The 12881-nt window shown below is 37.0% G+C and overlaps 1 protein-coding gene across 1 annotated transcript in view; it reads left to right on the plus strand.

Moving 5' to 3' along the window:
- Positions 1-681: 681 nt before the first annotated feature.
- The window catches only part of LOC149147565 (transcription factor ILR3-like), a 73622-nt gene continuing 61422 nt past the window's right edge, over positions 682-12881 (plus strand). Inside the window, exon 1 of the mRNA XM_089438127.1 lies at positions 682-1065. Within this exon, the coding sequence (XP_089294253.1) occupies positions 935-1065 (131 nt within the window). The 5' untranslated portion in view covers positions 682-934. The remainder of the gene's footprint in view (positions 1066-12881) is intronic.

Here is a 12881-nt window from a genome sequence, read left to right on the forward strand (position 1 = left end):
AATATTTACACTTCTCACTATTTTCAGTTTCTTATTTTTATTTTTTTATAACATTATTTACTATTGCATCATTTTTTCTGTTCTTTTCTATTCTCATTATTTTCATTTCTCACTATTTTCAACCTTTTAAATTATTCCATATATTTTTATTAAGTAACTTTTATACAAATATCTATTTTCTTTTATTTTAAATATTTATTTGGTTTTAACACGTTTTTTTAAAACAACTCCCCTAGTTGCCCATGTGTATTTATTTGCACCATTATCCTTCATTATTCACCATAATTTTATGCTTTACTATGCATTGTATTTTAGGGTCAAATCCACCCTTTACTCACCTTTAACAAAACTAAGCAAAAAATCATAGTAATAAAAAAAATTCCACTTTTACTGAGCATTTTTTAACTTTTGTCATAATAAATTCAGTATTATAAAATTGTAAGTTGTAAATTAAAAAAACAAATTTATATATTAAATAAACAAAAATAATTGTGAAACGTGAGCGACCACAGAAGCAAAAATAAAGATCATAGTGAATCTCCAGCACAACATCTTATCGTATCCTCTTTGTCGTTAATTCCACGTAATTTCATCGAATTTGGGGCGAATTTCATCATTAGCTTTATCGAGTGGGAAGAGTCAAAGCATTAAAATGAAAAATAAATAAAAAAGAAAACGAGTTAAAACGAAGTCATGGCCTGACGTTCCTCTTTACTTTTACAACTTGTAACGCTGGTCATGAAAACAGCCGGGGAGATCTGAAATTTTCCACTAAAGTCTGTTTTTGCTGGTTCTCGCTTGGGCCTCCATAGGACCTAGCCGGAAACCTCGAATCTCGTCTGGTCATTTTTTGTTTTTGTTTTAACAGGACCGGTTTGGTGATTAGGGTTTCAGATAGGAGGAGGACAAGTGTTCGGATTCGAGGGAAGCCAGAATGAGCTCTCCGCAGAGCAATAAGTGGCTGTCATATTTCGACGAGCCATTGTTGGATGAAGTAGGCGTGGGGCAGCCGGCCAATCCATTCTTCTGGTGCGGTCAGGGCATAAATGATCAGCCCGATGTAAGGTACTTTGCGGGCGCTAGCATCAAATTATCTGTTTTTTTGACATGATCGTTTTATATTAGTTTATGGGAATCCCCTGTTTTCCTTTTTTTTGTTTGGATTTCTGCGTTTCCGGTTCACAAAACTCATGGCAATGGTATTGTTTGTCTATCGAAATTATGGCGAGGCTTCAATTTTTGTTGCATTAAAGTAAAAAATTAAAAGAAAATCACAAATAGGATATATTTTGCTCTATTCTTTCTATCGAATTTTCAATTGTATTGAAAATTTAGAGAAAATAAAGCAAGGAGCTGTTAATTCATTGGTTTTATCTGAGAGTTGGGTAATGACTTTTCCTCGTTTCGGTTGTAGACTGTACATTTATTTTGAAAGCTTGGAAAACTAAAGCAAAGAATTGCATTTTTCTTTGCCTCTGTTGGGTTGCTAGGATATGATTTGTTTTTTGTTTGGTTGGTTTTTTCACTTTGGGAATTTTGGTTTGACATGAACCGTTTATTAAGCAGAACAAAGGATTTGCATTTTGTTGCGCTCTGTGCAGTTTTGCTCTGGGAGCTAGGCCCCCTCGCTGTGGTACCGTTTGTCAAATTTGCATGAATTTACAAGAATGCGGTAAATGGCCTCTGATTTTGAGGCTTCGTTTTTGTCCTTCCTTGGGTGCCAGCCCTAGAGGTTTTTTTTTTTTTTTTTTTTTTGTTATGGAATTGACACAACATTATGATAATGTAGTTGGTGATGAGTTTCCTTTGTCCATGGCAATGGAGAAATCTTCTGCATTAAAGAGCACTGCGGTAGCTGAAGTGAGAACGGCTCGTGCCAAGGTTATTCATCTGACCATAGTTGTTGGATGTGACTATCGACACAAACAAGGTTGCCCGTCATAACACGGGTATGTACCCAGTGGTAGAGCAACTCACGAGCCAGGGGCAGATCCAGGGTTCAATTCCTTCCCTGTTCAAATTCCAACATGGTATCAGAGGCAAGTATTTGCCGATGGATATGAGGCTTAAGTAAATGTGTTTCTTGAGAAGGGGGTTGTTGTGATGGCAGTCCACATCCTGATATCATACTGGTAAGGGTGCCTGGCGTTGGGCTTCTCTGCCACTACATACCCCTCATGCAGAGCCCTTACCAGTTCAATCCAAAGGTGTGGGTTGCTACTGCCTAAGATAAAGTGTGGCTTGAGATGGGGTGTTGAGGTAGGAGTCCACAGCTTGATATCAAACCCGTAAGGGTTCCTCGTGTGCAGGTTGCTCTACCACTGAGCTTCATGCTCGTCTTACCAGTTTGATATCAAGGTGCAGTTTTCTAACCCCGAACAACAGAGTTGAGGGTTATGTCATCTTGTGTAAAAATGTTTGGGTTGGGATTCTAGTAATAGTGGAATGGATGCAACCCCAAGGTGGCTGAGCATGTTGCACTCAATAGTGAGTTGCAATGTTAGGACACATTTGTTATTGGCAATGGGACCACATCAGTCCACAGCTTGATATCAAACCCATAAGGGTTCGTCGCGTGCAGGTTGCTCTACCACTGAGCTTCATGCTCCTCTTACCAGTTTGATATCAAGGTGCAGTTTTCTAACCCGGAACAACAGAGTTGAGGGTTATGTCATCTTGTGTATAAATATGTTTGGGTTGGGATTCTAGTAATAGTGGAATGGATGCAACCCCAAGCTGGCTGAGGATGTTGCACTCAATAGTGAGCTGCAATGTTAGGACACATTTGTTATTGGCATTGTGACCTAAGTAGTATTCTCTGGAATCAATATCAGTCCAAGGGAAAATGAACCAACGGTATTGAGAATTGGGCTATAATTTGTCCAGGGTATTTGGTGGTCGATGTACTATGTAGTATTGCCCAGGCAATTGATGCTTGTCTATGGATTCTACACGCAATATATGAAGTTATTTTGTTCACAGTGCTGGGTATTATTCAGTTGCCAGTGTGGTTATGGAAGCTGGATAAGTCCTTTAAATGTCATGACCTGGGGATGTCAAGCTTCAGCCATTCCATAGTGTTGGGGCATATGAAAATCCCTATTACGGCCGAAGGAAATCACTCAACCAATTGGTTTGATGCAGCCATCCCATTGTGTTGAAGTCCTTGTACTCTGATATCACCATTAATTTCATCCAATTTTCTTGGAACCTGTACAGTTAATATTCTTTGCCATATAAGTTTTGTGAGTAAGGCATGCACTATTGCATTAGTTGGTGCTGCAATGGGAATTGAGCCAGAGGCCTCTATTATTGGCACAACTCCCTAAATTACTGTGTGGACTCTGTGAAAGTGGAACTGGAAAACGTTTTCTCTATATAGCATAAATGTTATTTTAATATTTACAATTTTGCATAAACTTAGGTTCCTCTGCAACAAATTTAACAAGCATTTCTACTGTAAATGCTACTTTGCGTTAATGTTATGCTCTTCTTAACTTTTGATATTGCTCTGTGTCACGCAACCAAAGTTTTCATAAGTAGTGATAAAAGTAAAATAAAATGCTAGTTATCAAATGTATTTTCTACAAGTCAAGGTAAATTTAATGAACTCAAGTCCAAGTTTTGCTTTGGTTTACTTCATATCTGCACAAGGCAGGCCGCAGGATAACCTAACTGATCTTGTATGCCAAAATTAATTTTATTGAGAGTTATTAACTGGCTAGCAGTTCGATCTCATATTTTATGTTAATTGTCTCATGGACTTGTAGTTGTTCTCTTGTATTCTCTCTTCTTTCCTCTTCTTTGATGTAATATTTGGTTCACGTTTTCTGGTGGATCATGTTGTATTTTGCTTGATGTCTTCTGATTAGCGTTGGGCACCCCTACAGACTAGTATCACTGATTGCACTTTCTAGTCCCATTGACCTTTATCCTGGGCATTTTTTTGACATAATAAAAATAACTTCATCTTATGTTATGGTTGCATTCCTTAGTTTTGTAATAGGTGAACCATGTTTTTAAGAAGGGAATCCCGAATCTCTTTTTGAATTGTTTGGAACTTTTTATTTATTGTTTTCTGTTCAGTAATGTTTCAATTGAAGCTTCTCTTGGTCTAGTGCAGTAATTGTCACGTTGTTTCAACTTTGTTGGACCTTTTGGATGTTATTTTTAATCATCTTTGCTTGAGAAGAATAACACCTGAGATCTTTTAGTTGATTCTGTATTTGTGTTTGTAAAGTTTCTACTTTCAATAACTTTGCTGGAATTGCTAGAGCTCATTTTATATCATTTTTGCTTGAGAATAATGACTCTGTGGTCACTCAGCTTTTAGTATATTCTGCATTGGTCTATTTCTCAGTTTATAAAAAAATTATTACACACATCTCTGATGAGTACAAGGCACACGAATATTGAGATTAGATTAAGTCAATGTGCTATAGTAAGGCTCAAGAGTGAAGGTAGTGTCCCTTGAATATAGTAAGGCTCAAGAGTGAAGGTAGTGTCCCTTAAACATTCATGCACATAGATTTCCTATCGATCCTTTTTTAACATAAAATACCTGTGCCTTTCAGAAATAATTTAGGTTGACGGGGATGCACAAGATAGATCAAGAAGCATTATAGAAACTAAATAGCTGAATGTCTCGCAATGTGGAAACAAGATTATTCAAGAAAAAACACATGTTTTTCTTTTTAATAATGAGATAGATTGGAGAGATGGCATAAGTAGGAATACAAATTGGATCAGAGGTGGCAACTGGCAATGGATACATGGTGGACATGACATCTTTCTAAAGAGTTAAAGCCAACTACTGGTCAGGGAAAGATGTTTTTGTCCTCTATCCTTTAGTGGGTTTTAATTGGAGAAACCCTTGTCATATTTTGGAGCCACGTGTTGGCACAGTCCTACCTGATAAAGGGCAGAATTGCACTTCTTCTCTGCTTATATTAGGTATTCGAGTTCAGCACAAATATTCTCAGTTTACAATCAGTAGCTGCTGTGGGGGGATGGCAGAATGTGAATGCTTTTTACACAAATATTGAGATTCGATTGAGTTAACTCAATGTGCCATATTGAGGCTTGACGGGGGAGGTAGTATCCCCCGAACATTCCTGCACATAGGTTTCCTGTTGGTCCTTCTACATAAAGTACCTGTTTACTTCGGAAATAATTTAGGTTGACAGGGATGCACAAGATACATCAAGAAGCACTAGGAGAAACTAGATAGATATTTGAAGGTCTTGCAATGTGGAAACAAGATTGTTCAAGAAAATACACATCTTTATTTTTAGTAAATAGATAAATCGGAGAGATGGCTTAAGTAGGCATAAAAATTGTTTCAGAGGTGGCAACTGATAATGGATACATGGTGGGCATGACATCCCTTTAAAGAGTTAAAGTAAACTGCTAGTCAGGGAAAGATGTTTTTGTCCTCTACCTTTTAGTAGGTTTTAATTAGACAAACCCTTGTCATATTTAGGAATCACGTGTAGGTAGTATCCCCTGAACATTCCTGCACATAGGTTTCCTGTTGGTCCTTCTTCTACATAAAGTACCTGTTTACTTCAGAAATAATTTAGGTTGACCGGGATGCACAAGGTACATCAAGAACCACTAGGGGAAACTAGATAGATAGCTGAAGGTCTTGCAATGTGGAAACAAGATTGTTCAAGAAAATACACGTCTTTGTTTTTAGTAAATAGATAGATTGGAGAGATGGCTCGAGTAGGCATAAATTTCAGAGGTGGCAACTGGTAATGGATACATGGTGGGCATGACATCCCTTTAAAGAATTAATGCAAACTGCTAGTCAGGGAAAGATGTTTTTGTCCTCTATCTTTTAGTAGGTTTTAATTGGACAAACCCTTGTCATATTTAGGAATCATGTGTAGGCATAGTCTGACTTGATAAGGGGAAAAATTGCAGTTCTTCTCTGCTTATATTAGGTATTCAAGTATCACAAATATTCTCTGTTTACAATCTGTAGCTATGGAAGAATATCAATGCTTTTTACTGAAGCTAAATATTACAAGCTTTGATTAGGATGCCTAATTTATTTCTGTCTAGAGATGAGTTGATTTTCTTGGGCAGATTAAGGGGATATGAAGCAATGTTGCAGTAATGGTTATCGGGATAATATCGGGGCAGGAAAAAATCGGAAAAAATCGTAAAAATCGGGAAAAAATTGTAAAATACAAAAATATTCAATTTTTCTAATATCTAAAGCATCTACAACATAAAATAAATACATTGACACATAAATATGATAAAAGAACTAATATATAAGATGTGTAATATCATTTCTAGTGCTACATCACACATAACAGTGAATCATGTCCTGAATAGTCAGCCTGACTCTTGAGTCCCAAGTCAGCCTCAAAATATCAACAAAAAATATAATAATGATCTCATATCATGAGTCATAATGTCATATACAATGAAATGAACCAAATAACTAATACCACTGATTTCCTCTGCCCTTCTTGCGAGAAAATGCAATAGCTTTCCCTCTAGATGTAGATGCCAGTGGAGTTGGCATTGGACTCTGCTGTGCTCTAGAAGCTGAAGAACTAGGAGCTATAGGAGGTAGACCATGTCCTCCACTGGTGACAGGTGTAGCCTGGTTAGGTTGTGTCACCTCCTCCTCCTTTTGCTCCTCCTCCTCAGAGAAAAATTGGCAAAATATATATATATATATATATTTTTTGTCAAGATCTTTTTCCCAAGAACTCCCGATTTGTTTTCGTAAAAATCGCGATTATTTCAAGTTATCGTGATTTTTTGCGAAAAAAATTAACGTAAAAATCGGGCAATAATATCGCCAAACTCAAAAAATTGCGATAATATCACGATTTTCGCAACACTGATATGAAGGCTATCTTATCGTGTGAGATTTGTTCTCGCATATTCTAACACCACAGTCAGCATTTTCTTTTCTCACGTTTCCGCAATGGCTAAATACAGTATATGTACTTGATTAATAATAACATAATATAAATTAAGATTTGTTAGAACTTGGAATATTTAACAATCCTAAATAATCCAAAAGAAGGGACACTATCCCTAATGAAAAGGTATGGGGATGATAACATTCCACAATGGAATTGTAACTTTGTAACTATTGTCTTTAGAATGGGAATTCTTATACTGTATTGGAGGTCTTTTTTAAAGCATCTTATCTGCCATGTCAGCGTTTGTGAACCCTTTTTAGCGGTTAATCTTTTCGCTTTATGTGGTACATGTGAACCCACCAGGTTAACTCTAGTACATCCTATTCTTGTGCTTCCTATAATAGTAAGAGTTTAAGAAGTCCATAAAGTGATCATCTTTCTGGATTTAGCTGTACTTTCCATTTTAGTCATTCAACTTAACTTGATCTCAGACTGCAGAGGGTCATTGAATTGGTCGACCCCAGAAACTGGAACCGAACAAAAACCAGAAACAAAACCGGACCACAAAAGTGGTCAACCAAAACATATATAAGATATTTAAATTTTGAAAAAGAAAATAGTCATGTGCTTCCATGTGAATCCAAACCATTATACACAAATATCCCAATTTTTTCGTGTATATGGTAATTAGGGGTGCATATTACCAAAGTAACACAGAATGCATTCCTCCATATTTGAACCAAAATAGAGCAACAAAGAGTTTCTAAATGGCCTCTAGAATACCAAATAAAGCACAGTACCGATTAATATCTAAATTCTGGACTCTAGACACTACAATTTAATCATATGGGGGAATCACCAAAATTCTCATCATCTACATCCTCAACATGACTAGACTCGAAAATGGAATTCTGGCTTGATCCCTACAGGTTAGCCTTGATTCTTATTTCAATATGTAATGTTGTATATATTCCCTCCAGACATTGCACTATCCACTTGGTTGCTAGAATGCTACCTTGCGTAGCAACATCCTTACAGCTTGGTCTTCATCTTTTTAGGGGCCATGACAATTTTTATACCAACAAATAGAAATTTTGCAAATAATACCATAGGAATTCTTAATTACTAGGAAAAAACCAGCAATTGTTTTTAATAATTAAAATCTAAAAGGCATCTTTCACATACCTTGACTTGCTTTCCAAATTAAGAGAAAAAGGAGCAATTCCAATAGTCCAAAACATCTCCTAATAGCAGCAAAAACAGCTCTATAACAGCCCAAGGAATTCTGAAAGTTAACCCTTTAATGAGCCCCAACCAGTCCAAGAAATTCTGAAAATAAACACTTGAATCGGCTCAAAATCAGCCCAACAAACTCAGTTCAAAAACATCAAATCAGACCTTCAGTCTGCCCCTCAAAGCAGCCCATGAAAACTTAGATCAAAATTTTCAAATTGCTCAAGTGACTTGTGTAACTTAAATGGAGGATGGTAACCTCTTTAAATAACATCAGGGGGCCTAGGGTTAGGCTTAGTGTTTTGCATATTTTATTTTATTTTATCGATTAAAAAAAATCAAGTTCAAGTGGTTCCCATCACTGTTGTTATGGCTGTGTATGCAACTGACGAGTTTTATATCATGACTGGTTCTGTATGGAACCGGCCTTTTCCAGATCGGAACCTTCAATCGGACTGGTGCAGCATCAGAACTGGTCCCGTTCTGATAACATTTCTCATAAGTGGTAATAATAGGAAACATTGACTATGTCCAAAATTGTTGATATTTTTCCTGGTAAAATGAAATTGTATTTAATGAAAGTTTAGATTTACAAATGCCAGTAAACAGGATTCATTCACTAGCAAAATTGGGAACCTGAAAGTTCAAAGAAGTTACAAAAACAGAATTTGAATTTAGCAATTTTCAGAGCAAAGATAAATATTGATAAACCAATCAAAATAGTGATATCAGTCCTTTGTTCCACTTTCCTCACCATTCGATGTGCTGGCATTGTTGTCCCAGTTGAAGGTTGGAAGGGTCTGAAAATTTTAGAAGTCGTAAAGTCTGGAGAAAATTGAAAAAATTGGCAAAATTAAAAAAAGTACAAAAATATTCATTTCTTTAATTTCTTTTAGCATCTAAAGTATCCACAACATCAAATAAATGCATTGCCACATAAATATGAAAAGAAAGCTAATATATAAGATGTATAAGAAGTCTAGTGATACATAGTGAATCAAGTCTTGAATCTTGAGTCTTAATTCAATCTCAAGAGTCAAAATATCAACAAAAAATATAATAAATGTATCTCATGATCATGAGACATCTACATGTCATAAACTAATGAGTCATTGAGTTCCTTTACCCCTTTTACAGGAATAGGGAACGACTTTTGCTCTAGAGGAAGAAGGCCCTGCCCCTGGGTCTAGAAATGGACATTGACATCCTCTAGAAGCAAAAATAGGAGGTCGCCTCCGTCCTCTGTTGCAGCCCATGCTAGATTGTGTCGCCTCCTCTTGCTTTTCCTCCACCTCTTCTTGCCGCCACTCCTCCTCCTCCTCTACCTCCCTCTCCCCTGCGATTGCTACCCCCTCTAGTGCCTTCGGTTCCACCTCTAACCAATCAAGGATTGATTCCATGATAGGCCTCTCAGTCTCAACCCTCCATGCAACAGTGGTATCAATATGGTCCAATGAAATGGCTTCCTTGTCGGGGGTTTTTTGAAGTTGCCTCACCCATCATCAGAGATTGTAGTAGACGTAAACCATGTCATTGAGGTGTGGGACTACAACTTGTGTCAGGGTTTGTAAATTAGTAATTAGAAAATTTAAATATTAAAATAAGTAGATTATAATTTATAATGAATTCAAAAATTTAATTTGAATTTTTTTAACCTGTTGCGCTTTTTGCTGTGTATTTTGTCAAATACACTCACGTTGTGCAGCCATCTGGAGGAATTGCATGTTTGACTGAGTAAACAAATGGCAAGCTTTTGGAGATGGGGTACACTGCCACCATAACTTGTCCACCAAGTATCTACAAGTTAAATCAAGTACGAGAAACATAAGAAAAAAATATTGAAATTTTAAACTTGAAGCAAATTATGAAGAGACAATGAATTATGAAAAATGAAACAAACTAAAGAATTACCTGACATTTTGGTCTTCCTATCCCTAATAGCCATGCTAAAACCAAATGTGCCACCAACCATCTTGTATATCTCCATTTCTTTAGAAATCTCCACATTCTTGCTCAGATGGCACCATCCTCTCAACACAAGTGAGGAATCCATCCATCACCTCAGCTTCAAATCTGAAACCCACAGGACTAAGAAAATGCGGGGTTTAGGTAGATCCCTGCAGCATGAATGAGGCAATGGAAGGTTTTATTCCATCGCTCATCAATCACTTTCCATAGAAACTATTGTTTCTCAAACCTCTCATCCCCATTATTCTCATAATAGGCATGTATGGCTTCTTTGGCCCTATCCATGGCCTCATGCAAGTAGCCCATTGCAGGCTTGTCTTTATCAACCAACCGAAGAACCCTTATCAAAGGTTCGAAAATGGCACACACCTCCTCCACTCTTGCCCAAAAACCTTCATGCTATCAAACTAGTCTGCATTATACCCTCTCCCTTTGGTTTGTGGCTAACAGATAAAGCATGCCACTCTTGTGAAAAAAACATGGTCTTGACTCTTCACATCCCACATAGGATTCAAAAGACATTGAAGAGATATGAAATTAGTGGCAAACCATGTAATGGCACAACGCACCAACTCTTTGTTGTTGATGAATCTTCTCATCAACCTAACCACAAATGCATGATTATATATAAATTTTGTTTTATGCTCTTGTATGGTTCAATTGTATCCGTCACATAATGAATCTTGCCTATATCCTCCTACATAAAGTCAATACAATTTGCGACACAGGGTTTCCAAAACAAGTTAGGATACCTCTCCATAAGCAACCTGCCAGCAACAACATAATTTGCAGCGTTGTTTGTTATGACTTGGACAACATTTTGTGGACCTACCTCTTGAATGAAGGTGTCCAACAACTCACGTAATAAATGTGCATTTTTAATATGTGCAGACGCATCAACAGATTTCATAAACATTTTCCCCTTGGGACAACTAACCAAGAAGTTAAGAAGGGTCCTACCCATCTGATCAATCCAACCATTCGACATCAAAATGCGTCTAGTGTGTTCCCATGATGCCCTAAACTCCACCAATCTAGTAGTGTAATCAACCTTTTCATTTTGAAGAATATGCCCTTTTAACTTATAGGAAGGGGCTTTGTACTCCGGACCAACTATACCAAACAACATCAAACATGGCTTTGTAGAATGGATTGGTCTTGGCAATGTAGAATGGATTGGTCTTGGCTTTGTAGAATGGATCACTCTGTAGAAGACACTTACCCACCAACTTGTTAGCTTTTTTCTTTTCCCTTTTTTTAAGTGTTGATTTGATCCCAGGTTGTGCACCAGGTGTGGTTCTAGAAACAAAAAAAGATGAGATAGCTGAGGGATTGGGCAATGTGGATGTGGAAGGCGATGCTGAAGAAGCACTCTCACTTCCCCCCATTCCTCCCCCTACAATTTGACTTTTCATTGTTGCCTTATTTTCTTTGGCATCATCTTTATCATGCAGTGATTTAATGCCCTTCTAAATGATTTTTGGAGTTACACCTAGGCAAAGATCTATATTTTGTCCCAAAATTTGCCCCTAATGTAATTTTAATCGGTTGATGCACCTTGACATATGCTTTCCACACAAGTTGCAAGTCAAATATTGTTTATTAACCCCCTCGGTACAACATCAGGTTCACCACATTCCCACAAAGGGTCACTACCTCGACATTTTGTTTGAACTTGAAGTTGAACTTAGGGGACAATCTAAAAAAAATAAATAAAAAACTACCCATTACATAAGAATCGAGATATATATTAAAATATTAAAAAAATCAAAGTGCAAATTTAAATGCCTGTTCTCACTCATTGAAGTTAACACACTCAGATTCGTTTGGATATGAAATGACAACTTCCATGCCATATAACCTTTCAATTTACCAATGAACAAAATTCAAAAATAAAACAAAGCCTTGACATCAATTTAAAGGAGGATATTCAGGATTGAAAATGTCAAGTCGTTGGCATGAATGGGTAGAGCTTTCCATTTCTTAGGTCATTAATTTATCCATGGGAACTACTCAAATAACCATGATGCCAAAACGTTAAAAAAATAAAAGTGATATACCAAGACAAAATTACCCTTTTAGTAGTGTTCAAAATGTGCATGAGATTTAGGCAAGGGTTCGATACCAAGTAATGCTTACATCCCTATGGATGCAGATTGATTTGAAAGCTAAAATAACACACTGACCTCAAGAGCAAGATTGAAGGATCACATGTTTTTTTTTTTGGTTTATTTTATTTCTTATCTTACTCCATGGAAAATCTGGGCAGATCAACCCGAAGGGACCACATCCCGTCGACCAAACAAGCATAGCCTAACCCCAAGGGTGTCTAGGAGAATTGACCCCGTGAGCTCCCAATCGGTGAGGTACTTAGCAACGGGAACTCGACCAATTGAGCTAACTCTTGGGGCTTGAAGGATCACAAAGTTAAAACATTGAGATCACAAATAAATCATCCAAGCCTTTGAGATATTGTCCAGTGTTATTGGAGCATGTAAGCCTTGGGCTTGGAGAAGCTTTAACGTTGCAAAGAAAAGGAAATCATACAACAAAACCTGCAAACTTTTATCATATTGTTGAATGATTAGAAGGTAGGTTGCAAAATTGTCATATGCATTTGTTTTATGAGTGTTTGAGGAGAAATTAATTAGGCCACAATGCATGCCTAGGTCAATATGAGTGTGAAGATTAGAAAATAATGACTTAGACCCTAGGCGTCAAGCAGTCTAAGGTCGAAGTTAAGGGATAAGAAATGTAAGTTGGAGGGTCAAGCTTGGTATTGATTCA

The sequence above is a fragment of the Pinus tabuliformis genome, chromosome 9 (assembly GCF_031772625.1).
Source record: "Pinus tabuliformis cultivar Carrire ecotype Pingquan chromosome 9, CPIR1, whole genome shotgun sequence".
NCBI classification, from domain to species: Eukaryota; Viridiplantae; Streptophyta; class Pinopsida; order Pinales; family Pinaceae; genus Pinus; species Pinus tabuliformis.